The 25,013-nt window shown below is 47.4% G+C and overlaps 3 protein-coding genes across 7 annotated transcripts in view; all 3 read right to left on the bottom strand.

The window, feature by feature from the left end:
- Positions 1–2,838: 2,838 nt before the first annotated feature.
- On the bottom strand, positions 2,839–8,137 carry rhoab (ras homolog gene family, member Ab). Its single transcript, XM_003963010.3, has 5 exons — positions 7,998–8,137; positions 4,175–4,332; positions 3,589–3,709; positions 3,191–3,321; positions 2,839–3,020 (listed from the first exon to the last, which is right to left on the bottom strand). Exons 2-5 carry the CDS (start codon positions 4,328–4,330, stop codon positions 2,847–2,849), a joined length of 582 nt encoding a protein of 193 aa, XP_003963059.1. The 5' UTR covers positions 4,331–4,332; positions 7,998–8,137; the 3' UTR covers positions 2,839–2,846.
- A 517-nt stretch (positions 8,138–8,654) lies between these two features.
- tmem115 (transmembrane protein 115) lies at positions 8,655–14,199 on the bottom strand. The gene is made up of 3 exons (XM_003963037.3): positions 12,811–14,199; positions 12,045–12,409; positions 8,655–11,154 (listed from the first exon to the last, which is right to left on the bottom strand). Exons 1-3 carry the CDS (start codon positions 13,300–13,302, stop codon positions 10,854–10,856), a joined length of 1,158 nt encoding a protein of 385 aa, XP_003963086.1. The 5' UTR covers positions 13,303–14,199; the 3' UTR covers positions 8,655–10,853.
- Positions 14,200–14,722: 523 nt separating this feature from the next.
- LOC101070879 (helicase ARIP4-like) overlaps positions 14,723–25,013 on the bottom strand; it is a 40,473-nt gene continuing 30,182 nt past the window's right edge. For all 5 annotated transcript variants that reach the window (XM_003963038.3, XM_029833470.1, XM_011621809.2 and 2 more), the window contains 18 exons: positions 24,060–24,280; positions 23,805–23,987; positions 23,524–23,657; positions 23,229–23,425; positions 22,951–23,154; positions 22,728–22,866; positions 22,466–22,643; positions 22,076–22,294; positions 21,771–21,889; positions 21,545–21,660; positions 21,140–21,239; positions 20,855–21,060; positions 20,520–20,695; positions 20,088–20,284; positions 19,773–19,972; positions 19,590–19,679; positions 19,401–19,499; positions 14,723–19,277 (listed from right to left, as the gene is read on the bottom strand). In XM_003963038.3, the coding sequence (XP_003963087.2) occupies positions 18,268–19,277; positions 19,401–19,499; positions 19,590–19,679; positions 19,773–19,972; positions 20,088–20,284; positions 20,520–20,695; positions 20,855–21,060; positions 21,140–21,239; positions 21,545–21,660; positions 21,771–21,889; positions 22,076–22,294; positions 22,466–22,643; positions 22,728–22,866; positions 22,951–23,154; positions 23,229–23,425; positions 23,524–23,657; positions 23,805–23,987; positions 24,060–24,280 (3,788 nt within the window). In that variant the 3' untranslated portion in view covers positions 14,723–18,267. The remainder of the gene's footprint in view (positions 19,278–19,400; positions 19,500–19,589; positions 19,680–19,772; positions 19,973–20,087; positions 20,285–20,519; positions 20,696–20,854; positions 21,061–21,139; positions 21,240–21,544; positions 21,661–21,770; positions 21,890–22,075; positions 22,295–22,465; positions 22,644–22,727; positions 22,867–22,950; positions 23,155–23,228; positions 23,426–23,523; positions 23,658–23,804; positions 23,988–24,059; positions 24,281–25,013) is intronic.

Genomic DNA, 25,013 nt, shown 5'->3' with positions numbered 1-25,013 from the left:
ATGATTCACCTCTGCAGCCTACACACACACACACACATGCGTGCGGAGTTCACCACCACAGCACGGGCCCTCACTGAGCGGTTCCTGTCCTCCAGTCTATCTCCATATGAATTTGCATGATTCTGGTGAGCCTGCAGCTGTTCTGGTGCTGAGAAATGATGATGTCCGATGTAACGAGTACATTTCTTGTAGCATTGTATTAAAATTCTTCCACTTCAGTTGTAATTAGAATTCAGATGCTGCATTTTTACTCCCTTTTATAACTTAAGCTCAGGCTGATGTTAAAGTCATTGTAATTCTATTAATTTTGAAAAACATCTTTAGAATATACACAGTTATATTGAAGACAATTTCTGGCTTTCTATCAGAATAGTCTGTACAAAAACAAAAGCAGTTTTATTCCCACCTATATATTGGAATCATCCAGTCTTTTTGTCCCCTCATTCCTCTTATTTTGTGAGAGAAATGTAAGCTGAAGTGGAACAGCTGCCACACATTTGCACCGTGAAGCCCTAAAAGCATCCTCTGCTGGGGAGGAACCTTGAAAACCACCCTTCAGTGATGGAGGGTCAGACATCTTTGTCCTTCAGCCCTGGTGCTTCGAGTGTCCCCCGACTGATCGAAGTTTCTGCCACATTGTTTGGACAGGACATTTGAATAGAAATCATTTGATTTTCCTGTGTTGAGGTTTCTCCTGATGAACCCATCAGTTCATTCATACTTGATGTGCTTGGAATAAACTCCAAGCTCTTCACAGACCAGAGAGACGCTGAGCGTTATAGAAAGTCATTTATTACACAAACCAAAGCTAGTTTACAAATACACTTTCCAGTCCTGTGCGTGTGTAATAGTCTAGTATGAACAAACCCACATCTCATATTTACAGACATTGCATACTGCGTTGTTTTCCTGTTTCTTTGTTTAGCCAACTGGTTCAGCATCCAAACCTATGATTTAAAAGAATCATTAAAAGTAGAATTAAAAAGTAGTTTGCAATTCAAACAAACAGAAAAAAACCCAGCGCGTGTGGTCGTGGCGATGCTCTAAACAGGCAGCCGAGAGGCCAGCCTTTCTCCTGACTGCCCAACAACAAGCGGCGTTTGGCAGGGATGATTGACAGGTCGTCACAATTCAGAGTAAATCAGGGAGAGAAAAAAAGAAAAGAAAAAAAAAAAAGCACAGAATAAACTAAAGCAACAACACACAAGTAGTCACTCAGTCATCTGCCTCCTATTTTAAATACTGATAGACTTCTTTTCAAGCAGAAAATAAAATACGCTAGTTTCTGGAACAGGCTCCTCTCTGTAGACCAGGATGAAGAATAGGAGGGTATGACAACCAAGAGTCCGGAAGCGGCACCAAAGACCCAGAAAGGTTGGAGAAGGCGGATGATCCGACTGCGCGTCCTGAAATTTGGGATGCAAGGAACCTTGAAAGAGGCGACTGATCACAGTAGAAGCTGGAGCACCTCTTTCCATCTGCCCAACCCAACGATTCTGGTATTTCCGGGCCACTTCTGGTGACCAGGGTTGGTTCATATTTTTGTCTTCTGAAGATGCGCGGTACCAAAAACTAACCAGTCAAGGCAGACATGTAAATGGTGGACAAATACAACACTGAAACCCAGGCACATTTTCACCTCAAACTAATTCTGAACCGCTTATATCTGCCCTTAAATTAGAATAGTTCATCCCAAACATGGAGACTGGTCATGTGCATGTAAACAAGATTCTCTGCTCCTTATTCTTTTTCCTGGTCCAAAACCAGGAGAAGCTGAGCACCAGCAGTCAGCTGTGTGGAAGAGGAAGGGGTGGGAGCAGAGCCTCTGCTTGGTAGAAAGCTACCGTTGTCACCCAGTGGGACTGCAAATGGATGAGAAAAGAACCCTCAGCAGTCTTATCAGAACTTTAGGTGGAGAGATGTGGAACACCAGCACTGCGGCCCAGAGCCCTCAGCTGGAGTCAGGTAGCTGTTGCCTGAGGGGGATTTATCATCTCCTTCAATGATGTAAATAAGGACTCACAACACTGCTGCCGTACCACATCATCCCTGAAGGACTAGGACTCGGGGGTCACCCTCTGTCCAGCAGCCCCCATGGTTCTGAGAGACTACACCAGCTATGGTGCCGGAGGAGTTCTGACCACTCCAACTGCTCATGGAGACAAACCTACTGCATTACTTTAACATCAGGAGCTTGTCTCTGCTCAGGCGTTGTCACATGTTTGAGGAGTGTGCAAAACTCAGTCCTTGTCTGAGTTATGAGTGTCTCCTGCCCCCACCCCTGCCCCTGCCCCCACCCCTGCCCCTGCCCCATCCACAGCACTCTCCCCGGGGCCATTGGTGGCTGTTTACAGTGGTACTCTTTCACTGTGCCGTCTGTTGGCCCTGAGTCACCTGACAAGTTCAAAACTAAAACCTGGATTTTTGTTGTATGTACAGAACACAGTCACTGCAACATCCCATAGTTTGACTGATGGATTCTAGAAAGACCCAGGACACCTTTGTGATCCTTATCAGTGTATCTGCCTAAAAGCACGACACACCAGCATCTGGCTGGTGTCGCTTGCCCACCTGGATGAAGAGCCCAATGATTTACAGCGGTAGTCATTCATGTTGTGTTCTCCCCACTCATCCACCCTCTGCCCCACCCGCCCCTCTGCAGCAAGGCCAAGTCCCAGGGTAAAGTCAGTCCCACAGCCATTTTACAGCGTAGTCATTTACTGCACTCTTTTCTCCCCCCCCCCTCCCTCCCGGTCCCATCTAGAAAAGCCCTCCATCCCTCCCCAAGCCCTGTCCCCCTGGGTATGGTAGCTCCAGGGTAAAACTGTCCATGTGTTGTGGCCATTTTACAACAGCACACATCTGTTGTTCTTCTTGCCGCGGCGGACCTGCAGCGCCGCCCTGGTGGCCATCTCGAACACTTCCCGCACACCATCCTTGGTCTTAGCAGAACACTCCATGTAGCCGAAGGCTCCGATCCGCGAGGCCATGTCCCGACCTTCCTCTGATTTAACCGGCTCCTATTGCATGGAAAACAATACACTTTAATTGTCTAGCAACGATCTTATTGTGATTCTTAATGCGGCAGATATAAAGTTTTGTATTTAAACTGCTTAAAAGGCTCCTGGGTTCACTTTTTCATGCCAGAGTGGAAGCCTAATAAAAAAAGGAAGCAAAAGACTGCCCGCACCTGCTTCATCTTGGCCAGCTCTCTGCGTGTGTGCTCATCATTGCGCAGGTCCTTCTTGTTTCCCACCAAGATGATGGGAACAGTGGGACAGAAGTGTTTCACCTCAGGGGTCCACTTCTCTGGAATGTTTTCTGTGATGGAGTAAAACCAAGAAGGTAAGTTAATGCTGAGCGACGTGAATCATTCAAACGTGACTCACACCGAGCCTCAAAAAAATAAAATAAAAATAAATAAATAAACACGTCAGAAATGAGTGAGGAACTCGTCCGAATCCAAACGATTTGTCATGATTCCATGCATTTTCAGAAGTGCTACGCTAAAAAGGCACCCTGATATTACACAACATGACTGCAACGCATGTGGGAGTTGTGCTACATGCAAGCGTTCTTTCCTCTCACCTAAGCTGTCGGGGCTGTCTATGGAGAAGCACATGAGGATGACGTCAGTGTCTGGGTAAGAGAGAGGTCTCAGCCGGTCATAATCCTCCTGACCTGCAGTGTCCCACAGGGCCAGCTCCACCTAACAGATGCATCATTGTGGTGAGGAAGAGTGTGGAAAAGGACAAGGGTGGGTTAGCAAACAGTACAAAGAAATGGGAAGGAAACATGAATCATTACAAAAGAACACTTTAAAAATCAATAAAAGTAAGAGGCGTCTGGTTTGGGGCATAACAGTCGGGCTCAGTCCTCTGAGTACTTGGTACTCAGAGTGGCCTAAATATGACAAACTGGTGTCAAATTTCAGTGATTACGATAGGAGGAAGCACCGCTGGTGCCCAGTTACATTGAACACAGGGTTGTCCAGACGGTGTAATAATGGATTTCTTATAGTTTTATAGTAATACACTATATGGACTATTTTAAAATGTAAAAATGGTGAATTGGACATCTGCCGGCTTAAATGAGGACAAAGTTTGTCATCTCATCCATGCTAAAACAGACAGTAAAAACGGGACTGAGCTGCAGGTAAACCCTTTTATCTCACCTGTTTGCTATCAACCTCGATGTCAGCAACATAGTTCTCAAACACGGTGGGGACGTAGACTTCAGGGAACTGGTCTTTGCTGAAGACTATAAGAAGGCAGGTCTTCCCACAAGCTCCATCCCCCACAATCACCAGCTTCTTACGGATGGCTGCCATCCCTGTAAAACAACAGAGGAGGGGGGGGCAGAAGGATCAGGATAGTGTGACATCAGGTAGAACCAAGGCAGCAGCTGTTACACTTCAGCACGATACAGTTGCCCACATTGTTATACAATCAGGTTAAATAATTAGGACATTACCTGCCAATCACGCAATAACTCAGCAGGGAACCCATTTTTAAACCAGTTGGCTGGGGGAGATTAACCTCCGAGTATGTGTCTGTAATGGTACCAGTCACCAGTCACCACTGCAGCTTTCTGCCCCACCCTTCCACAGCAGCACATAGGTCATTACTGCACACCGGACTCACGTGACCAGGAAGTAAAAACCAGGCAGGTTCCAGTAATGGCTTCTTACTTAAGGGGCCAACGATGGCATCTGGAGGGCGAGGCTGGTCCACCTGATTTGGGGGGGTGCTGGTGCGCTCATCGACCCAAAGGTTATTGGCTGAAGCCACTTTCATAAAGGTGTTTCAGACCTTAAATCAAAACTTCCGATCACCCAAAAACAAGATTTTACAGTCCGAACCAAAAACTGGACTGACTGCGCTCATTCATGAGCGGGAAGTCCTGCTGGCCCAGAGGGACAGTGATCACTCTATACCAGCTGCTCTGTCATGGGGGCATTTCTGCAGCTCCCAGCTTTCACACCAAGACACTGTGCGTATTGTGTATTTAGCAGGCGAGCGAGGACGCCGCGACCTCACGTGGAGATGGTGATAAATCACATGGCTGAAGGCTCATTTCCTTCTTAATCTGGGGAGCAGAAGCACTGTGTGTCAATCATTGTTCTTCCACCAGTGTGGGGGAGGACAGGCTTCCTGGCAATGCTCCAACCGAGCCACCGCTTTGGTTTGCAACAGTTGCAGATGTGACGTGATGCAATCACATCTGCAACTACCCGTTAGCCCCCACCTGCCAGACAATAGCCCGTCATCATCATTTACAGAGCTGACATACATTCTGGATAGGTTTATTATTTACAACAAACAAAAGGAGAAGATAATGCAGCCCCGTTCTTCAAAATAAGACTGAGACATTTTAGAGACTCTATTGTCCCAAATCTTTTACCTTCGGACCCTAGAGCACAGTGATGTGCACCAAGGATCCAATAAGTGGTAGATGGTGTTCATCTAAGTAGGACAGCCATGTCAAAAATGATCAGACCATTCCCTACATGACTGGAGGAGAAAAAGAAATGACAAAAAAAGGGGGGGGATTAATGCCTGGAGGAGTAGTTCAAAAATGGGTAAACAACAATGTGCGAGCCTTTCAATTAGGGCTGCTGCAGTGTTATGGTTGAACGGGTGCACTTATAATACTGCGAGATGATAAGTGGGATTTTCTACCCACAAAGGCCGTGGCTACATTCAGCTCTTATTAGATGAGAGAGTGGAGCAATGGGCTAACAGCTGGGGACCAAGCATGGGAACCCAACAGAACCTTCCCACCAGTTTCTGCTCCACCCTGGAAAAACCTTGCTGTGGCGCAGCAGAAACACCAGTTAATGCTGCGTTTGCCTGGTAAATGTCTTGGTCTGACCTCTCCTCACCAACATATCTGCACAGGCTGCCACGCTTAAGGCATCAACACCGTTCTGTAAGAAATAAACGACATTCACAAAAGCTGTGAAAGTCCACAAGCACCCATTTTTGTGTGTTTACTGGTCCCGTTGCAGTTTCATACACGCATCATCACAGTGATGAGGACAAGCCGGCTTGAGCCAACAGCTGCAGCCCTGAAACACGGCGGGGTTGAGCTGCTTTGATATGCCGTCATGCTGACAGCAGAAAACCTTGGAGCTAAGCTAATGATTAGAGCGGAGAGCAGCAGGAGGCTTTAATGGCAGAGGTAGCCGAGGGCTAACTGGAACTGATGCACCATGGAGAGGCATCGCTGTCTGACAGTAAGAAACGACAATGCTGTCAGTTGTCCTACTTAACTCCCAGTGAAAAGGCGTTGGATGTGCCCATCTGTTGCTGCACACAGGAGGCGAGGGCACTCCAGAGATGCTAAATCACACCATTTAAATATGATCAAACAGAGGATGTTCCACAAATCCTAAATCAATAGAGACTTCGCGCGTAGGGATGCAGTGTAAAACACCCTGCTCATCAGCAAACATGGCAACGTCTATTTAAAATACCAATAATGACAACAACCATATAGGTGAATAATTTAGAACCCACTAGAACTCCAAAGCACATAGTTACAGCATGTAAATGATGCTAAACGGACCACCTGCAGCACTTGGACACGCTGCCTTTTGATGCGTGCGTCTACACACGACAGGTGCAAGTCTGCCGCCGTCTCCGGCATATAGGAAAGGCCAGAAGGTGAAATCAAGGAAGGGCGGCTGGTGCTGGTTTCAGTCCACAACTGAGCATGAATGCTGACAAGGGGTTCAAAATGTTCCTGTGTGGACCAAACATCGCATGATCAATCACAACCAGAGTCTAAAGGACACCGTTTCCTGCCTGTCTTCTCAAAGGTGACATCAGGAGACAATGAATGCGGACAGAGACGGGGAACCCTTGACCAGCACACACGAACATCATCAAGTAGTTATACAACTATTTAATGAAATAGGATTAGAGCCCTGGAGGGAAATAAACCCTTGGTGTCAGGCTGATCTCCCCATGATGCAGCATCAGTTAAAGCTAAAACAACTTGTTAAATAAAGCTACCGTTAGCAAAAAAAAAAAAAAGCAGAAGTCTAAAACCACATGTTTGACTACAGGAATTGTCGAATGACAAGAAAAAAAACCCAATGATCAGCCACCTCCTGGAGCTCGAATATTTCCCGTTTCTGTCGCTGTAAAGGCCGGTGCACAGAGGAAGTAGTGACTGCTGGTGAGCGCTCAGACATTGTTTCTGAAGCGGAGAGCACCTGGGTGGGTCACCAGAAAGATGGCGTCATCACACCGGCAACAGATGGCTAGTGTGTCCGCAGTGGAAGGCTGGGTGGGTGGCCCACATCCCACACACTCATTTTCAGAAATACAGAAGTAAAAACACCCTAAGATTAGGAGGTCGGCGATGAAACTATCCGCAAGTTGTTTCGTTTCCGCTGTGGGTTCGAGCCCCACTGATGCGCAACTTAAAACGCGCACATAACGACAAAATGCCGGCTTACTGAAAGTACGGAGGTGGTTTGTGATATCGATCCAGTCTCACACGGTGCCGGAAAACCTGACGTCCCGCTGACGTTGAACTGCCCCAGTCAGGGGTGACTTGGGGCCGTGGGGAAGGCGACTCGACAGCGGAGGCAAGCCGGGGGGAAAAAAGGCTCATTGTTCGACAATGGCTCGATTTTCAACCCTGGTCAGTATTTGCCGTTCAATTAAGGAGTACTATTAGGAGTTATAGCACTTAACCGCCGAACCTTTGTGGCGTTGGTCCGGTCCGTTTCGTCCTTAAAGTTGCCACACTCGGATCACAGCCCCCTTTCCCCCCGACACATCGGCGACTGCGGAAGCGGCTTTCAAATTGAGGTCGGTTAGGGGAAGCCAGCCGGGCTAGCGCTAGCTAGCGCCGCTAGCTCCGGTAACGAGGCTTCTCAAAGCTCCAGACAACTTTTACCAAAGCCCGAGTGTCTTTTAAACGCCGCAGGAGAGGGTCGGCATTGCTCAACAGGTAGGCGCTCTTTAAAAAAAGTAGTTTACCTGCAGTTTAATTGGCTAGTAGTCGTTTTCCTTCAGTGATTCCCGGAGCGGTGCTTCGCCGAGTCGCTGTGCGCTTCCTCAGCCTCAGTCTGATACAATGAATTAGTGCGCGGGAGCGCGCGGCCAGGGTTTGTAGCTGGAGGGAGGGGGCATTTATTGGGGGAGGGGTAGCGGGGGCGAGCCTAGCAGCCACACCTGCGCGGGCACGACAAGTGTGGCGACTATTAAACAGATGCAAATGTTCCACACTGACACGCTGAAACCGAGCCGTGCCAAAGCGTTTATGTCCGCCATTAACTGACATTAAATGTTGCTGACCAATTAAACAACTGATTAGAATCACTGGAGTCCTAATAAATGGGATCTTACGCGTAGGTCAGCTTAAAGGATGAGTTATGTCCTCTTCACTAGGATCCAATTGCATATATCTAATTAACCCTAAACCAAGGCAACTGAGAGCTTTACCAAACATTTTCTCCTAAAAGCGCCAGTGAAGCTGTAACAATCACTGATCTGCGTGGTTACTGCGCCACCTGGCGGCTCTTCTAGTCATGAATAAAGCTTTAGAGGACGAATGATTGATTATAAGGACTATAACCCAGAAATGAACAAAAGACACTGGGGAATTTCTGTCACCTAAAGTGAAATTCAACTGCGTCTTTGAATAAAGTTTTATTGTAAAATCCGACACACACCCACAACTGAGCGAAAGAGGCTTTTTTTTTTTTCATTCAATCGGCATTTATTACATACGAAGATAAAGAAATATCTGAAAACTAAGAGAAACATCTGTGCAATACCCACAGCAGAGAGAAAAAGATTCATTAGTATCAACAAGTCTTATTTGTGCAAACGTAGGGACAAAAGGAAGATAAAGAAAAAAAAAGTCTAACAGCAGAGAAACAGAAAAAGTGTCCATTCAGAGCCTTAAGTGGTGTCACCACTTTAAATGTTTTCTTTTTTCATTTAATAGCCTACAAAGTGGCAAAAAGCAAAATGACCAGAATAGGAGGGGTGCATGATGTCCTGGTTGTGAAGAGCCAACACTGTAAAGGAAAACATGTGCCAGCTTGACAGGAAATCAAGAGGAAATGGACTCATTTGGCTGCCATTGACCCCATGGCTGGTTTGAAACCATGATGTTATTTTAGCAGTTGGTGAACTGAGCATTTTGGCGACAGCAATGAAGGAATGGTGGCGCTTCTGGTTTATCAACAGCGGCTAGAAATCACATCAGTACTTGACGGAAGTCAGAACCCAGCAGTGAAAACAAAGGGAGCACTTGGACGACAGGAACATTAGACCGCTGGCTTTAGTTTATGTACAAGGGTGTTTCGAAGCTACTCTGATCCTGCAGCTACATCTGATCCTTTGAATGATGCTTATTCTCGCTTTCATTCATTCATTCATAACGAATGAACGAGCGGCCACGACTGCTAATGTAAACATGTCATCACACGCAGGGAGAGACGAAGAGCAGAACTCAGGTTTGTCCCTCTAATATGGCTTATCTTATCCATCCACACCTCTTTTCCAGGGAAGGGAACTGGTTTCCAATTCACGGTCCAAGATAAATGTACAGTATTCAGGGGCTTATTGAACACTGTGGCTGTAAGAATCTGTAGGCTGTGACCAACTTTGATCATCATAGATGGGAAAGAAATTAGGATTTCAAGGACGAGGTCATTCCCATAAGAGACTGTGGCGTCAACGGTTAAGAACGAATCCCTCCAGTCTCCACATTGTCCCTCAGCAGTCATTCCTTACATTCCCCGTCTTGATTGGGGATCTCTCTCTGCAAACTTATCCTGCGTTTTCTGTATAAACCGTATCAGAACAAAGGGCACGTTCCTACAAGCTCAGGGACGTGTGACACAAAACAAAAATGGACACCCATCATTTTCCCCCCCCTACTGAATCAAATTGAGGCCATGAAAAGGGTCATAAAATAATGGGAGACAGTGACCTTTACCATTCCTTTACTGGCTCCAGCAGGGGGCGCTGGAGATGCTTTGGCCTCGCTCTAAATGAGCTCTCCTGACAGCCATCTTTGTATGGACACTGGTCAAAACCATGTCCCAATCTTGAACCAGAAAAACCATTAATATACCAGTTTAGCCATGAGGGACAAAAGGGGTTGCACTTGACGACAAATTAGTGGGTTTTTTCAAAAAAAACAAACAAACAAAACAAAAACCAGAACAGTTCATTGCTCTGATGTCAAACAATCACACCGTGCAGCCAGTGAATTTGTCCTGGAGTCTTTTCACTGTCCATCAGTCCATCAGCAGGACAGACCCTGCAGCAGCCTCTCCCGCTGCTCCCTCGGGAGCTCTTCCATCGGATCTTCCTGTGATCGAGCGACCTGGCGAGCCCGTTTCCTTCGCGGCCCATTCTTTCGCATAAAAAGACGTTTTCCTTCCAACGGGAACAAAGAAGGCGGCGCCAGTCTCCGTTGTTGGAGGTCTTGTGGCAACAAATAGGGAGCGACTAACGGTGGTTCCAGAAATGATTTACAAAAGATTATTGTACACAGTTATTTATTCAGAAAGTAAGTGGAGGAGACTGGGGGAGCAGCGGGCAAAGCTCTGCTATTTGGGGTCCAGAATGGTCCGAGCACTTACAGCCAACACTTGGAAACTGAAAGCAGTACTGATAAAACCTCTTTGGGCTTCACAACGGACATTATGTGAGAGCGAGTGTAGAAAGTGACCAATAATGGTGTGTGTGTGTGTGTGTGTGTGAGTGTATTACCTTGTCAGTGTAGCTAGTCACTGAAAATGTGTATACTAGTAAGAACCTCTGGCTATACTAGTATACCTCCCACTGTGCATTTCTACACATCTGTCCTGGTTCTTAGGATCTAGAAGGTGCATCCTCAAAGCTAATGATGCTAGATTCTGGGTGCTGCGATCCGCCCGTCGAAGGCGCGGCGCTGATCTGCGACAAAGAGGCGGCGGAGGACAGCGACACTGCCATAGGGCCTCCCGCAGGCCTCGACGTGGAAGAAGAGGGGTCTCGTCCGGTGGGCAGGAGTGGCTGCGTGTCCGTTCTGACCTCGTCTTCCTCGTCGTCTTCCTCGTCGTCCATGCTGGGCCAGGCCGACTGGTCCTCCACGCGCTTTAGACGCTCATTCAGAGCTTTGAGCGCCAGTTGTCTGGAAGGCAGAGGGGGAAAAAGCGATTCGGGTTAGAGCGATAAACCTGGTAGGGAACCTCCAGTGGAACTTTATTAGTTTGAGCATGTGGGAGTCAGATCCCACACAGGTCCCATTACATACAGATCTACAATCTACCAAAAAGTTCTGGTATCAGAGTCCTACATACTGTGGTGATAATGATATTTCTTAGGTTGTGAGAGTTCAGAATAATGTACATTTTAATTGCATAAACAATGTCTGGCGCATGTCAGATACTCGTCAAGGAAAAGTGTCTGCACACATTCGACCTGCAAACTCTTTGTCACATTAAACCTCCAGAATTCTGCAATTAATTGGACAGAAATCTTTATCGTGCCCTATAATGACACACAGGAAACCCGAACCACCATCCAACAGTCTGTGACCTGACAGTAATGAGTCAGTAGACCTGTATAAAAAGGTCCCCTGAGTCAGCCCGACCCGGGGAAAAGTGATAATTGGTGGGCTTGTGTTTTCTACCCCCACAATATGACATTTACACTGCTCTGTTTACCTTTACATCAGTGAGTGATGATGTAATTGAATCTGGAAGTGTGCGTGCAGGACAACTGAACGGCGAGGAAATCGATCCGACCGGATCCGGCTACGCAACACACGTGGCCAGGAGCCAGTGTGGAACCAAGCTGCCGTTTGATCCATCTGAGCGCTAAAGTCTGGCTCTGTGTAACGCAACCGTCTGATGTGGACATTTGAACATGTGTGCATTTCTCCTGCCTGTCAACAACTGAGGACCGTGACAGATCTGAAAATGGTTTACTGTTGGAGGCGTCTTAGAGGTGCCCGTTTGAATTTCCCCCAAAACTCTTGCAAACAGCGCGACTAAATGTATGTGAGAAATGCCGACTCACCTCCTCCTCTCCGCGTCCTGTGGGTCTGTACCCGGTAGGCTGATGGTGATGGAGGAGGGAGCCCCGACGTCATATCTCTTCACCATCTTCCTGCACACTTTCATCTTCACCAGGGCAGAATGCACCAGCCCCGCCAGCAACCCCACCGCTGGCTGCAGCGCTTCAGGGAAGAAACTAGCGAAGGCAAAGTGGTCAGACATGTCCCCGCGGCCCCGGCTGTGTTTCTGGTAAAACCGCAGGTAGACCCATCCGGACAGGGCGCCGTAGCTGTAGGCGGCCAGGGGGCCGGAGCTGTCCAGCAGGCCGGACAGACGCAGCAAGGCCAGGAGGAGGAGGACCAGAGCTGGAGCGGCTTTGAGTCTCACCTGGGTCGGCAGAGGGGAAACACAATGGAAAGATTTACAGTTTACCCAGTGGGCAAAATCCAAAAACAGGAACAGCTTGGTCAGTGTGGTACCAGCGTGTAAGGCTGAGCTCACAATAGACATACAAAGACTTCATGTTCATGACAGTAAATAAATAAAAAAGTTTGGGAATCATGGTAACGTTTAGACAGGCATATTAATAATTACATGCAGAATAAATGAGCGACTACCAAGTCTGCCATTTGGAGACAGATGTGTGGAATTGTTTTAGGCTTATATAAATCCAAATAAATTGATTCTTGCTGGGGCTTCCTCTCGTAACTCAACCCTTGTGTTTAGCTTCGTCACCGTTCTGTTGGCCAGACGTTAGAGGAAATGGCTTTTATGGTCTGCATTCTCACCTGTGGCACTCTGAGCACTGTAGTGTCCCCCATGGTCTGCTTCAGCGCCACCAGGACACCCCCCAGGAACCCGGCGATGCCGTGGATACGCACGTCAAACAAGTAGTCCAAGTCAAAGGTGGCAACATAGGTGAGGAGGTAGGAGAGGCCTGCCAGGAGGCCAGCGGAGACATTGACCACTGCAAAAAAGATGAGGAGCTCAAGGGCACCCCATAACGGCTCCAGCAGGCGCCCACACGCCATAACTGTCCCCACATTGGCTGCCACACCCCAAACATGTTGCTCCACGACTCCATGTGTCACCAGTGTCCACACCCAGAAGTTGGGAGGAAAGAGGTAGCCCGGGGTTACCCCCAGTGCATATGGAGTACTGACAGCCCATGACAACAGGTACAGCAGGACCACCACGGCACTTATGCTTTTTACCACCACGCTGGTGCTGGCCAGGGCAGCCAAGAAGTGCTGTCGCGCCACTGGCAGGTAACGATTCATCGTGGCCTGGTAAGACGAGGGTTGGGCTTGAGCAAACGTGCTCAAGTGAGTGACCCACCAGATCAGAGGGTTCTGGTGCTGCTGATGTCGGGATGGAGTTAGATCAACACGGCCTTGCGCAACATTTAACACCCCTGTGCACTAACGGCGTTAAACCACACACTTCTCTAGGAGCCTTCATTCGGAATACTGCATTTCAAATAGCTGATGCTAGCTTTGTTTAGCTTCTTCATTCTAGTCCTATAAGGTAACAAACTTTGGCATGCAGTGACATGAAGTTGTGGTCACCGTAGACAGGAGCCCTTCTGATTAAGATTCGTCGGAGGCGACCTTTAGTCGCCGCAGAACAAACATCCAAAACACCAGGAAGCAGACAGATATCTATGTGTCTTCTTACTTCACCAGAAATGTCCAAGTTCCAGCTTCTCTGGATGATTTCGCCCAAGCTAGCTCGCAAATGCAAGAGCTAACGTTTGTAAAACAAAAATAGATTGGGTGACGCTGTTTTTAATCCACTAGAGACTACTAGGAAACACGTTCTCAAGTGTTTACAAAAGGCCAGCCAGCTTCCATCGTACCTGGATCGTCTGGACAACGAAGCTGTCTACGGTCTGCTGGACCGGGAGCTTCCGCGGCTAGAACGAGGATTTCCTCTAGCTAGCAAGCTAGTTAACAAGCAATAGGCCTCCACAACAGTATTAACTGTTCCAATGTCTAATGACGTGTCCTCCCCAAATCTTCAGTCTACCTTCACTTCACCTGTTTATCTTAGAGTTCTTCGGACTTCCCGGAGCAAAAACAAACGAAAACGGTAAATTCCACTCTTTTGCAGGTAGTCCTCCTCCCTTAACACCAACCTGCCACCGTCATCGTTTAACGGTGGAACCACGTATTTACGTAATTTCAGACACCGGTGCATTCTGGGAAATTGAGTCGGAGATGAGTAGCGACTTGAGCCTCGAAAGGAGTTTTGTAGCATTAAAAACAGTGATTAGATCGCGCCGTAGAGAGTGAAACAGTGTTTAAATGGGTTTATTGTAGTTCTACGGAAAAGTATTATGTACCCTGGTGTAACCGAGAAAAGCATTTACAAAAATGGTTTTCTTATACAGCATTCTTTCCAGGCATTTTAATTAATAGTAATTTAATAAACTGAAAACTTGGATTTTGTTTAATCATATTAGTCTTATGTATCATATGTAAATCTACAGAAAGGAAACACTAATAATAATAATAATAAAAATCACCTATGCTTTGGTCGTATTTTAGAAATACATATTTATTTTATATGATTCTTATTGGATAATCTGTCGGATTTCTTACCTTTGTAGATAGATAGATAGATAGATAGATAGATAGATAGATCACATTTTTGTCTAGTTTTTTCTAGGAGTGTGACAGTGGAAACCACCAGAAGTCATTGCAGATGCATTAATTTTATTCTTAACAGTCTGCCTGCACACCACATTTACCAAAACAAGAGAACAGGTCACATACAGATAGGGAAACATGGAACGAAGACACACACTTCACTCAAGAGTTCACGGAGAGAAAACAGTCACAAACCTCTGTAAAAACAGAGACACGAGCAACAAAAGTCATTGTGCTTCATGGTACATGCGCTTTTTTTTTTTTTTTAATTCTCACAATTAAACACACACATAGAACATTGTAACTTGGAGAACCATGCATGCTAAAACACAAGTCACACAGGCAGCTTTGTAGGTCTGATATGTAACCACCAACTGATATGGTTCTTTAAAGCTGAGCTTTCAAATTTTACTGATCTCAAAGGAAAGAAGGCTTATTCCCCTCCTCTAAATCATCTCTATATGCACAGAGCAGAAGAAACCATCTTAAAGAGCAGATGGCTGCAGACCAAACCCAGTTCTCACCTTCCAGTGATCACATGAGTCTCAAGCTTCATTATTAAATCTAACTACAGATAAATGAGTTTGTTCTAGGTGATGTCATCTGAAATAGCTGTTTTATTCATATTTTTATTCTATTCATAGCCATTTCTGGTCCTTCCACCATCTGCCCTAAGTGCTTAAAACAAGCAGAATGCTGAAGACATCATTTAACCTGTGCAGTTTGGGAGATTTTCAATATGACATATTTAAAAGGTTTTATGTTTTTATTCAATAACCTAAATATGTCTGGAAGAGGTTTCAGGACGACCACTAAGCTGAATATTGCCAGTCGTGCTGACAGCGGCTATGTCAATTTGTTACCTCAAGAGAAATAAATTGTAAAGTAGCACGAATAAGTGATGATATGCAAAAGTGAGCGTGTGTGTCGGTGTGTGTGAGGGAAAAGAAGGGCAGCCACTGCTCCCCCTCAGCTGTTTCTGTAAAAGAAATTCAAAAGTGTGTGATTGAGAACATGTTTCTTTTTATTTACAAAATTCAAAAAAAGGGATCTAAAAGTAATCCAAGGTCATAAACATAATCCATCTATAAACTACATCAGGCTTTTGACTAGAGCCAGTCCTCGAACACAGCAGCTTTATCTTCTCCTCAGCTAAAACGGAACTGCAGCAGTCGGCTCGTCCGGCTGAATCATCCGCATAAATAAATATGTAAATTCAAGTAGAAAGCTTCTGGAGTCGGAGCTGCGGACACCGAGCTGACAGCCGAGCCCCCCGACGCCGAGGAATCTCATTCTGCCAGTGTCGAGATGACAAGGAGGGGCATTTTTTATGATATGATAACGAGGAACAACAAAAATGGATAGAAAAGCACTTGATGCCATTAGTTCCTGTCTTCTCTGCTGATGTGTGTTTGGTCCGCCTCGGTTTCTGACCCATCACGTGTGAAACGACATTGTTTAACACGCACAAAAAAAATGGCTCGTGGTCAGAACATCACAAATTCGCATGACATGGGTCAGCCAACAGGGGAGTCTAATGAAGGAGCACGTATGTCGGCCTGTTACCTCAGACGGCCCTGATATCATCTTTTGGGCTTTTCTATATCAGCGGCTGCTCAGGGCTGTTGTGAATGGGACATAATCGACCGCGTCAGGACCGTGAGCTTTGCTAATAAGGTGCTCCATCGTTGTCCCGTCGGTTCACCTGCACAAGCTCCCACGTGCTGGGTCAGACGGGCGGATCGCCGCCACTTTAAAAGAAACAACCCGAAAAGAACAGACGACAATACAAAATCTTACAAACGGAATTCCCGAGTGGCAATGGCAACGACCAAAGAACATCGTACAAAAATAAAAAACACAAATGAATAAATATGCATCGTCATAAATAAATTAAATTTGGTAGATGTCAAACAGCGTAAAAAGGAAGGAACAAAAAAAAGGAACTTAAACAGACGGGCAGTTTCAGCATGAAGAGGAGTAGGAAATGCTTTATCTGGTCTGATTCACTAAAGAGCTGCTGGTTTGTTGTTTTAAAGCCCGTTTGGAGAGTTTGAAGATGACAGTGGTTCGATCCAAGTTGGAGGGGAACAACAGAACGGCGGCTAAACTTGACACAGAAGCAGTGAGATCTGTTTAAGCAGAGATTTACAGCGTTACGTGGAGAGGTGGAGGTTCTCCAATACTTTGAAATCTGCCCCGGTGCAACAACATTTGGTCTCTCTGGGACACGAGCCTCTCAGCTGGAGGGTTCCGATCAGCATTTCGCGTTTGGCAAAGCTACACAAGGTCTCCCCAACGATTCCAAAAACAAACAGTTCAATTTTGGTTTCAGGACGAACACTGTTCACGAAATGATCCAAAAGAGAGAGAGAAAAGGATCAGCTTGGAACAAGGTATCAAATCGACACGAGTTCATATTCATTTTCAATCTTTTCCTTTTGTAACCCTTAACAACAGGACACGTGGGTACAGACACGGTGATGACACAAGGCGCACCGAAATGCGCAGTTTTGCCTGCTCAGTTCCTCTGGGGTCGTGACATATATAGGCTTGAGTGAGTGTTTTGCATCGTTTGTCGCTAGGCTACAGTAAGACTGCGGGCGAGATTCAGAAAGCTGCGGCGCCTCTCCTCACCTCTCCTCCCTCACAGTTAACATTCAGAAAGATGGAGGAAAAAAGGCATATCGTGTTGGTTGTTTCTCCGCTACATGGAGGAAACCTCATAAGAACCTTTTTTTTCTCATTCATCACCTGGCTGTAGGCGATCGTTTTCTTTCAAAAGTTAAAAAAAAAAAAAAAACATTTATCAAATACACACACAAAAAAAGAAGAAATAGGTCTTCCCATGCCAGATGCTGAAGAGGAGTCTTTTCAAGAAGGCCTGGATTAAAAGGCATTTGATTAGCGTACATTCTGGAGTTTTAAGGTTTCAGTAATAGTCTTCGAAGCCTCTTCAGTACTTCGAGATTTACTTTTTTCCATCGTTTAGCCACAAAAATGTACAATACCCCCTGTCCTGGCAGTGAATTAGTCTACTGAAATGCTTTAAAGAGTCCCATTTGATTTTTTTTTTTCATTTTTAAGAAACAAAATCAGTAGCAATACTCCACGAACAATAGCATTTGACTTACTGATATTTAACAAACGTTACTACCAGCGAATGTAATCGCCAAACCTTCTTCCGAAGGTCCTCCGTCAAACTTTTGATTTTTCTCAGTTAGCTGAAGAAGCAAAAGAGCGTCGACACTTAGCGAAATTACAGAATTCAAAACATCAACAGCGCAACTAGTGGCCATCTGTGATCACTGCAGGCCCATCTTCAGCAGGTCAAGTCCAGTGATGCCAGTACGGGACGAAACCTTGGAAGCTCAAAATCATCTGACAGTCCTTTTCTTCTCAATCTGGACCTTTTACACGCTCGTCGTCTGGTGGTTTTCAGCAATGTCCATTTGTGTCCAGTCTGGGCATTTTAGTTACCTCTCCTTTGCCGCTTGGACCACTTGATGCCTTTATTCTAGCCTCTAGATTATCTTCCTATTTTTGATGACTACTAAATCAAATCCGGCTTTCTCCAACAACCGCAGCCTCCCGTCACTCTCCTCTCACCTTAATGACATCGCCCTCATCCTCGGAGCTGCAGCCGCTGCTAATATTCCTGCCGTTCACCAGCACGGGGGCCCTGTGGCCCTCGGACCGTGCCGATGAAGAGAAGGAGGAGGGGGAAGATGAGCACGAGCTAGGGGCTGAGGTGGGTGGGTACTGGGAGACATAGCTGGCCCCAGACAGACCGGGGGAGGCAGCGGTTCCCGGCAGCCCTCCGGGGAGCATGGATCCAGCATAGAGGCCAGCCAGAGACTGGCTGTAGGACAGAGGGAAGCCGGGCGGGAGCATTGCAGCCATGGCTGCCAGATTGGGTCGAAGCATATATGGCGGCATGGCTCCGGGAGCACTGACTGTTGATGTTGAGGAAGCTGTCGACAGCGTAGCGGTGGTTGTTGAAGAAGAGGAGGCGGGGACTGCGCTAGCTCCCCCGAAGCCAAACAGGTCTGGGTAGATGTAACCGGACTCCCCCGGGTGGGTGTGAGGGGACTGGAGATAAGGCGCGCCAGCCCCCATGAAAAGCCCAAGAGACCCTCCCAGCATGGAGGGGTTGATGCCCAGAGGAGGTAGGCCGTACCCTCCCGAGAAGGGGAACCCTTGTGAGGCCATAGAGGCTGAGGAGTGTTTTCCTGCAGCGTGCTGCTTGCTGGGACGCTCCTCTGGGGGTGGGCTGGAGGCTTTACGCTTAGAGCCGATCCTCAGGTCTTGAGCAACAGCAGCGTCCATGTTGGGTTGAACTACAGAAGTCACAGAGGCATCGTGGTGGTTCACATTCCCGCTGCCGTTAGGCTGCACCTGATTTTCGGAAGGCGTGCCGTTCTGCGTTTGATCCCCGGGACCTCCCACAACCCCAGTGTAGCGCTGCAACTCGCTGATGATCTCTGGGCTGTCGGGGGAAAGAGGGCGGGGCAAGATGTCAGAGGGCTGCTGCTGCTGCTTCCTTTCAGGTGACAACAAGCCGTTGTCCACCTTGGCAGACTCCTCTGCTGGAGCCTGGAAGGCTGCAAAGAAAAACCAAGGTATTAGCACTCAAGCGAGGTCTAGGCTAGTTACACTTATCTGGAACATACAGTGGGTCCTGAACATGGTTTAATAGCCAACATTCGGCTTTAGTCATTTCTTACTTTTGGCTGGGAAAGATGCAGCATTTTCCTCTGCAGGTTTGGGCTTATTAGCTGCCCTGACAGCAAAAATACGTCCGTCAGAGGTCCTGATGTATGTCCCTAAAACATACAGGCGAAGATAGAAAGATAATGAAATGTGTCCCCGGAGAACAAAAAATAAATAAATAAATAAATCAGAGGAGTTTGTACCTTTGGTCCCCCGGATGATATGGATGCTCTCCCCGGCGGTGATTCTGGCCTGGACGTCTGTCGAGCTGTTGCTGCCTGGAATCACCAGGTCTGAAACGGGAGGAGGAGATTCAAACTCACCAACAGATCTTAATAGTATCAGTGATGAGAGCAGAGGTAGAGAGAAGCGGCAGTCTCATGTACCGGTGGTGGTGACGATCTTCTGCACAAATACTCCGGCTTTTTGCAGGCAGTGGACAGGAAACCCTCCAAGGCTGGATGCATCTGAAGTGTCTCTTGGGGCAGAGCCTGAAGACGCCTGAGATGGCATCATGGGAACTGGAGTAGACGGGACGGGGCGGACGCTGCCAATGGATTTCTCTTCAGCGCGAGGAGACGGGCGCCTGTGAAAGTTTTTGTGAAAGTTTATTAGTGCATTGTAATAAGAAATGTGCTCATAGGAACTGTTTATATTATCTGTGGTGCTGATAGTCATGGCTGCTGCTCTGACTCACTGACCAGTTCCTCTGACTGAAGGCAGGGATGTTGGTGAGGCTCTGGTCGCTGGCAGGATAGTAGTGAGCGTAAGAGGGACGTGTGTAAGGCACAGAGGCCCTCTTCTCCTCCTCATAGCCCTTCTTGGCTGCCTTCTTCTCATCCTTGCTCAGCTTTAGCTCTTTGCAGTCTATCAGCAGGGACTCGTGGGGGAAAGGTTGCTAAGAGAAAGAAAAACAGGAGGTAAATAAAGGGCCTTCTCAACTTCATTTTTATCCATTTCAACAAAACTTAATGTGAACAATTAAAATTCCCTTTCATTTCAATTGTTTTTGGTGCAATAAGATGGGGAAAGGGAAAAAATGTTAACATTACTGATACATCTTAGATGTGCTACAGCTAACGGCCACTAGGGTGCGCACAGCGACCATTTATTTATTCACGCCCAAGTCCTACCTTAGTAATCAGTTGAGGGTAAAAGTGCAGTGCCTTCCTGAGGACACTCTCCAGGCCGTCCTGGGGTTGCAGCTGGACCTGGGAGGGATCCGGCACTTCCTCCACAAAGTGAAGAAGAGACTCCACTTCCCTCCTGGTGAAGGTCAACACTGGGTTCAGGTCGTCCACCACCCGGTCTGACAGAAACAACAGATCAAGTGTGTCAATCCAAGATTGTTTATCTACCGCAAGAGCCGCTAATTACAGACAGACGTTGAAAAAGCATCGCAGGAGCTGACATTGTCTAACAGTAGCTGTTTTTTTGCAAGGTTTGGAAATGGTGCTTTCTCACTTACCAGACATGCCCTGTTTGGAAATTTGCCGGTCGTAGATCTTCTTCTCCAGGGTGAAGTCACACACCAGCCGGTAAATATGACAAGGCTTCCTCTGACCGTAGCGGTAGACACGACAAACGGCCTGGGCATCGTGGCAAGGGTTCCAGGACGCATCGAAAACCACCACACGGTTAGCTCCGATCAGGTTTACTCCCAAACAACCAGCCCTGAAAACCATGGCGATATCAGCATCCAACCCACTCATTTTTATGTTCTTGAAATGTGCAGCTGCCGTGTCATTGCTACCTGGTCGACAGCAGGAAGAGCCACGCTGAGGTGTTGGATGGATCATTGAATTGATTTATTAGTCTCTCCCTTTCTGAAACGGTCGTGCTCCCATCTAGTCCTTTAATGACAACAAAAATAGTTATCAGACTAACGCAATGACACATGTCATGTCATTCATTTTGCTTTACTGTTGTGTCTTTATCTCTAAAATATGTGAAATCCAGGCAAAACGTGTAAAAACCACGTCCCAAAATGTGACAGTTACGAGTACAGACCACTAGATGGCAGAATTACACACGATAAAGTGGTTAGCGTGTGATAATCCCTGCAGGAGATTTGAATGACATGTACCTCCTCCAAAATAAAGGTTTCCTTGGTTTTAAAGCACCATTGCCCAAGAAGACTTAGCTGAAGATGACTTACGGTAGTAGTTGATATTGCGGACCCAGGTCTGGTTCGGTTTGTCTTTCTTGGGTGATGGAGGAACTGGCCTCTTGGCGAGAAAATCCTCAATCACCGTCAGTGTGGACAAACTCTGACTGCATAAGGAAGACAAAGAGAAAAATAAGACAAATTCCTGAGTATATGGGTGTATATTGATTAAAGGAAGCTGAAACCTGATGTGCTCTTGAGCCTTCTCATCTCCTACCTGAAGACGAGGAGTTTGTCTCCCTTCCTCACGCTCTCTTCTATCAGATGAAACAGCAGCACCATTTTGGCAGAGTTCTCCAGGACGCCAGGTTTGTAGTCAGACATGATGTCCTTTGCCTGGTCACACAGGTGGGAAGAAACCATTGATGTTTATATTTAAACCTCACTTTAAGATCCACAGACGATGTCTTTCAAATAGAAGTTATGCTGATGACCCAGTTCAGAACTTGACACCTTCTGTTGCACAAAAGATTTAAATAGATTATACAATCTGTGATTATAGTTCCATTTAGACCAACGTACCCATTCATAGGTGATGACCTGGTTGGCTTTCTCCTGCAGCTGGTTCAGACTCAGCCCCCCGATGGGATGTGGATTCTCTGGGGGTTTGGGCTTTTGATTGGGTGTTGAGAGACACCGGGTGGGAGCTGTGGTGGTGATGTCATCAAGGTCTAAATCCTGGTCGCCCACCAGGTTTTCCTTCTGCAAGGCCTCGAACAGCACGTCTGGATGATTCCAAATCTGGACGACAGGAAATCAGCCATGTGAGAACGGCAAATTATTAAGCAAAAACACGACGACAACGGTAACAATCGTGTCCTGGCATTTGAAAAAACACCGAAACTGAACAAATGTCAGTTTGAAAATAAAGAGCATCATTTTTAAGCACCCCCTCTTCCTCCTCCTCCTCACCTTACAGCAAACAGAGAAAGCCTTCAGTGGGTTGAGGCTGAGCCATCCAGTGTTCCCTGCCTCTTTGAAGCGGTTCATAAATTCGGTGTAGAGCGCCCTCTGCAGGGGGGAGAGTCGCACCAGGATCACATGCTCCTGTTTGGAGGGCAGCTGGTCCCTCAGGACATCGTGACCTCGTCTGGAATCAAGATCAATGTTGTATGTTAAAGAAAAACCAAAAAAGAGGCTCTGACGGGACGTTTCCTGGCTGTGATGCTCTCACCTCTGCACAAAGCCCTCCAGCAGGCTGTGAAGAACATGGCTCCTGTACCTCATCAGCTGGACATCCTCGGGCGTGCTGTCCACACACTGCCCGTTCAGAATTGGCCGTTCAAACATGTTGCTGAACTCCTGCCGTGTGCCTTGGTCGGAAAAACAAAAGGTAGGACATCAAACAGACGCCGACAACGCCTTTTTGCATCCGTAAGCAACAGGCGAGTACACACCGAGGAAGTCTGGGCGGACAAAATCGACCATGCACCAGTACTCGATCAGGTTGTTCTGGAGGGGATAGCCTGTCAGGACCACGCGCCGTCTGGTTTGGATCTTCTTCAGAGCGTGCGACGTGCTGGCATGACAGTTCTTGATCCGATGGCCTTCGTCACAGATCACCACATCGGGACCGGGCCTGGCCAAAGCTTTCTCTATGCCTGGGGGACGGATCTCTTTAGTGACATTCTACGATGTTTGACATCATTTGCCTCTCCCCCTTCCTCCCTGCTACCTTTGAGCAGCTCCTGCTGCCTGTCCTCTTCATCTACGTTGATGACCACAGGCCCCGTCGCCTTCTTGTTCTTCTTCTTCCTGCCGGCCACATAGTTCTTCTTCAGCGACAGCAGGCGATACATCTCGTAGCCCATCAGCAGCACCCCTCCATCCCGTGCCCACTCCTCCACCACCTTGGCCCTGGTCGCTGTGTTCCTTGGTGACAAAAGGCAGCGCAAGGTGTGAAGTTGTGGAACCACAGAATTGACTAACTTGTGAGAATAGAGGCAGAAGAAGGTCAAAGGACTACTTACTTGTGTTCATCATTGAGGATGTGAACTTTAAAGGCGCGAGGGGCCACCAGGCCCGGGTCTGTGTCTGGCGGTAGCGTCTCAGGGGCCGGGACCCAAGTGTTGAACTCTGACAGCCAATTTTGTAAAGTGTTTACCTGGGAGAGAATCAGCGGATCAACACTCTATTCCCAATTTTCCACCAAAGAGGTAACTTCCCACTTCTGCTTATCTGACTGATACAAAAAGTGAGCCCTGATCTATTCCATCGTGCACGTTCAGATACGGAAGGGGCGGGTGCTTACGGGGACGATTGCGAGCACGGTGTGAGCCCGGGTGTGTCGGAACAGGATGTCGATGAAGGAGATGACCTGCAGCGTCTTGCCGAGGCCCATGCTGTGGGCCAGAATGCAGCCGAACCCGCTGCTGTTGCCGAAGTTCTCCACCGACTCAATCAGGTTGTCGTACAGGAAACGGATCCCGCCGATCTGACGGCAGAAGGCAACGAAACGGTCAGACCGAACATACGTGAACGACCGATGGCGCGTCGGTGCAGGTACCTGGTGAGGTTTGATGGCTCTGGCCAGCTGAGGCAACAGGAAAATGTCCTTCTCCTCGGACGGATGGTTCAAGTTGACCAGCACCCTGCCCTGGGCGTCCGGGCGGTTGAAGGCGTCGTCGGTGTGTGTGCCGCTCCGCTTGCTCTTCTCGCTCCCCTCTCCCCTGGTCGGCCCTCTGCTGGCCAGAGGGTCGTCCTCGCTGGAGCTCAGACAGATCACATCTGTGGAGCGTTTGGAGAAGGTGAGGAACAGGCTGACATGGATCAGTATGTGCACGACACTCTGCAGATGGTGAGAAAGTCAATTAAATAACTCATGGTCCCCGTTTCCTGGAACTACGGCTCACACGCCCCAGCCGACCGTCACTGTAACAATAATAACGGTTACGCTAATACAGCAGGTATCGCAGCCTTAAAATTAGAAAATAGATGATATGCACCAGGAAAAACCAGGAAGTCTTTTAGAAATGTCCTCATTAAGAGCGTGATAAAGGTTTTAATGGGTTCGCTTGTGGCTCCTCCATTAAAATGGTACTTGGCTCAGAAGTATTTCTGCAGTGGTTATTATTATACTTTAGTAGCCTGGATATCTTTGGCTCAACTACATCCAACCTTGTCTCCCACTTGAATATCGTGCGCGCGTGTGTGCGCACATATTGAAACCCATATCTGATAAACTTTAACAATATCAGGTGGTGAAACTTACACAAGCCATCTGTGAGGGCATGACAGGAAACGAGAGGTGTGTGTGTGTGTCAGTATGTTAGTGTGTGAAGAGAGGCTGCTTATATAACTGCAGTGAATGGCTGGTTATACAAGTAGGATTAAAGTGGGGGGGGGGGCTGGTTATGCAACCTCAGCTAGAAATGTCACTGTGCCACTATGTGTGTGTGTGTGTGTGTGTTGTAGCTCATAACCAGCATAAGCCTTCTTCACCCCTCCACAGACCTGCACT

This window comes from Takifugu rubripes, chromosome 3 (genome assembly GCF_901000725.2).
Source record: "Takifugu rubripes chromosome 3, fTakRub1.2, whole genome shotgun sequence".
In the NCBI taxonomy this organism is placed as follows: domain Eukaryota; kingdom Metazoa; phylum Chordata; class Actinopteri; order Tetraodontiformes; family Tetraodontidae; genus Takifugu; species Takifugu rubripes.
The sequence above is the reverse complement of the archived record's forward strand: the minus strand, read 5'-3'. Positions and strand labels throughout refer to the sequence as shown.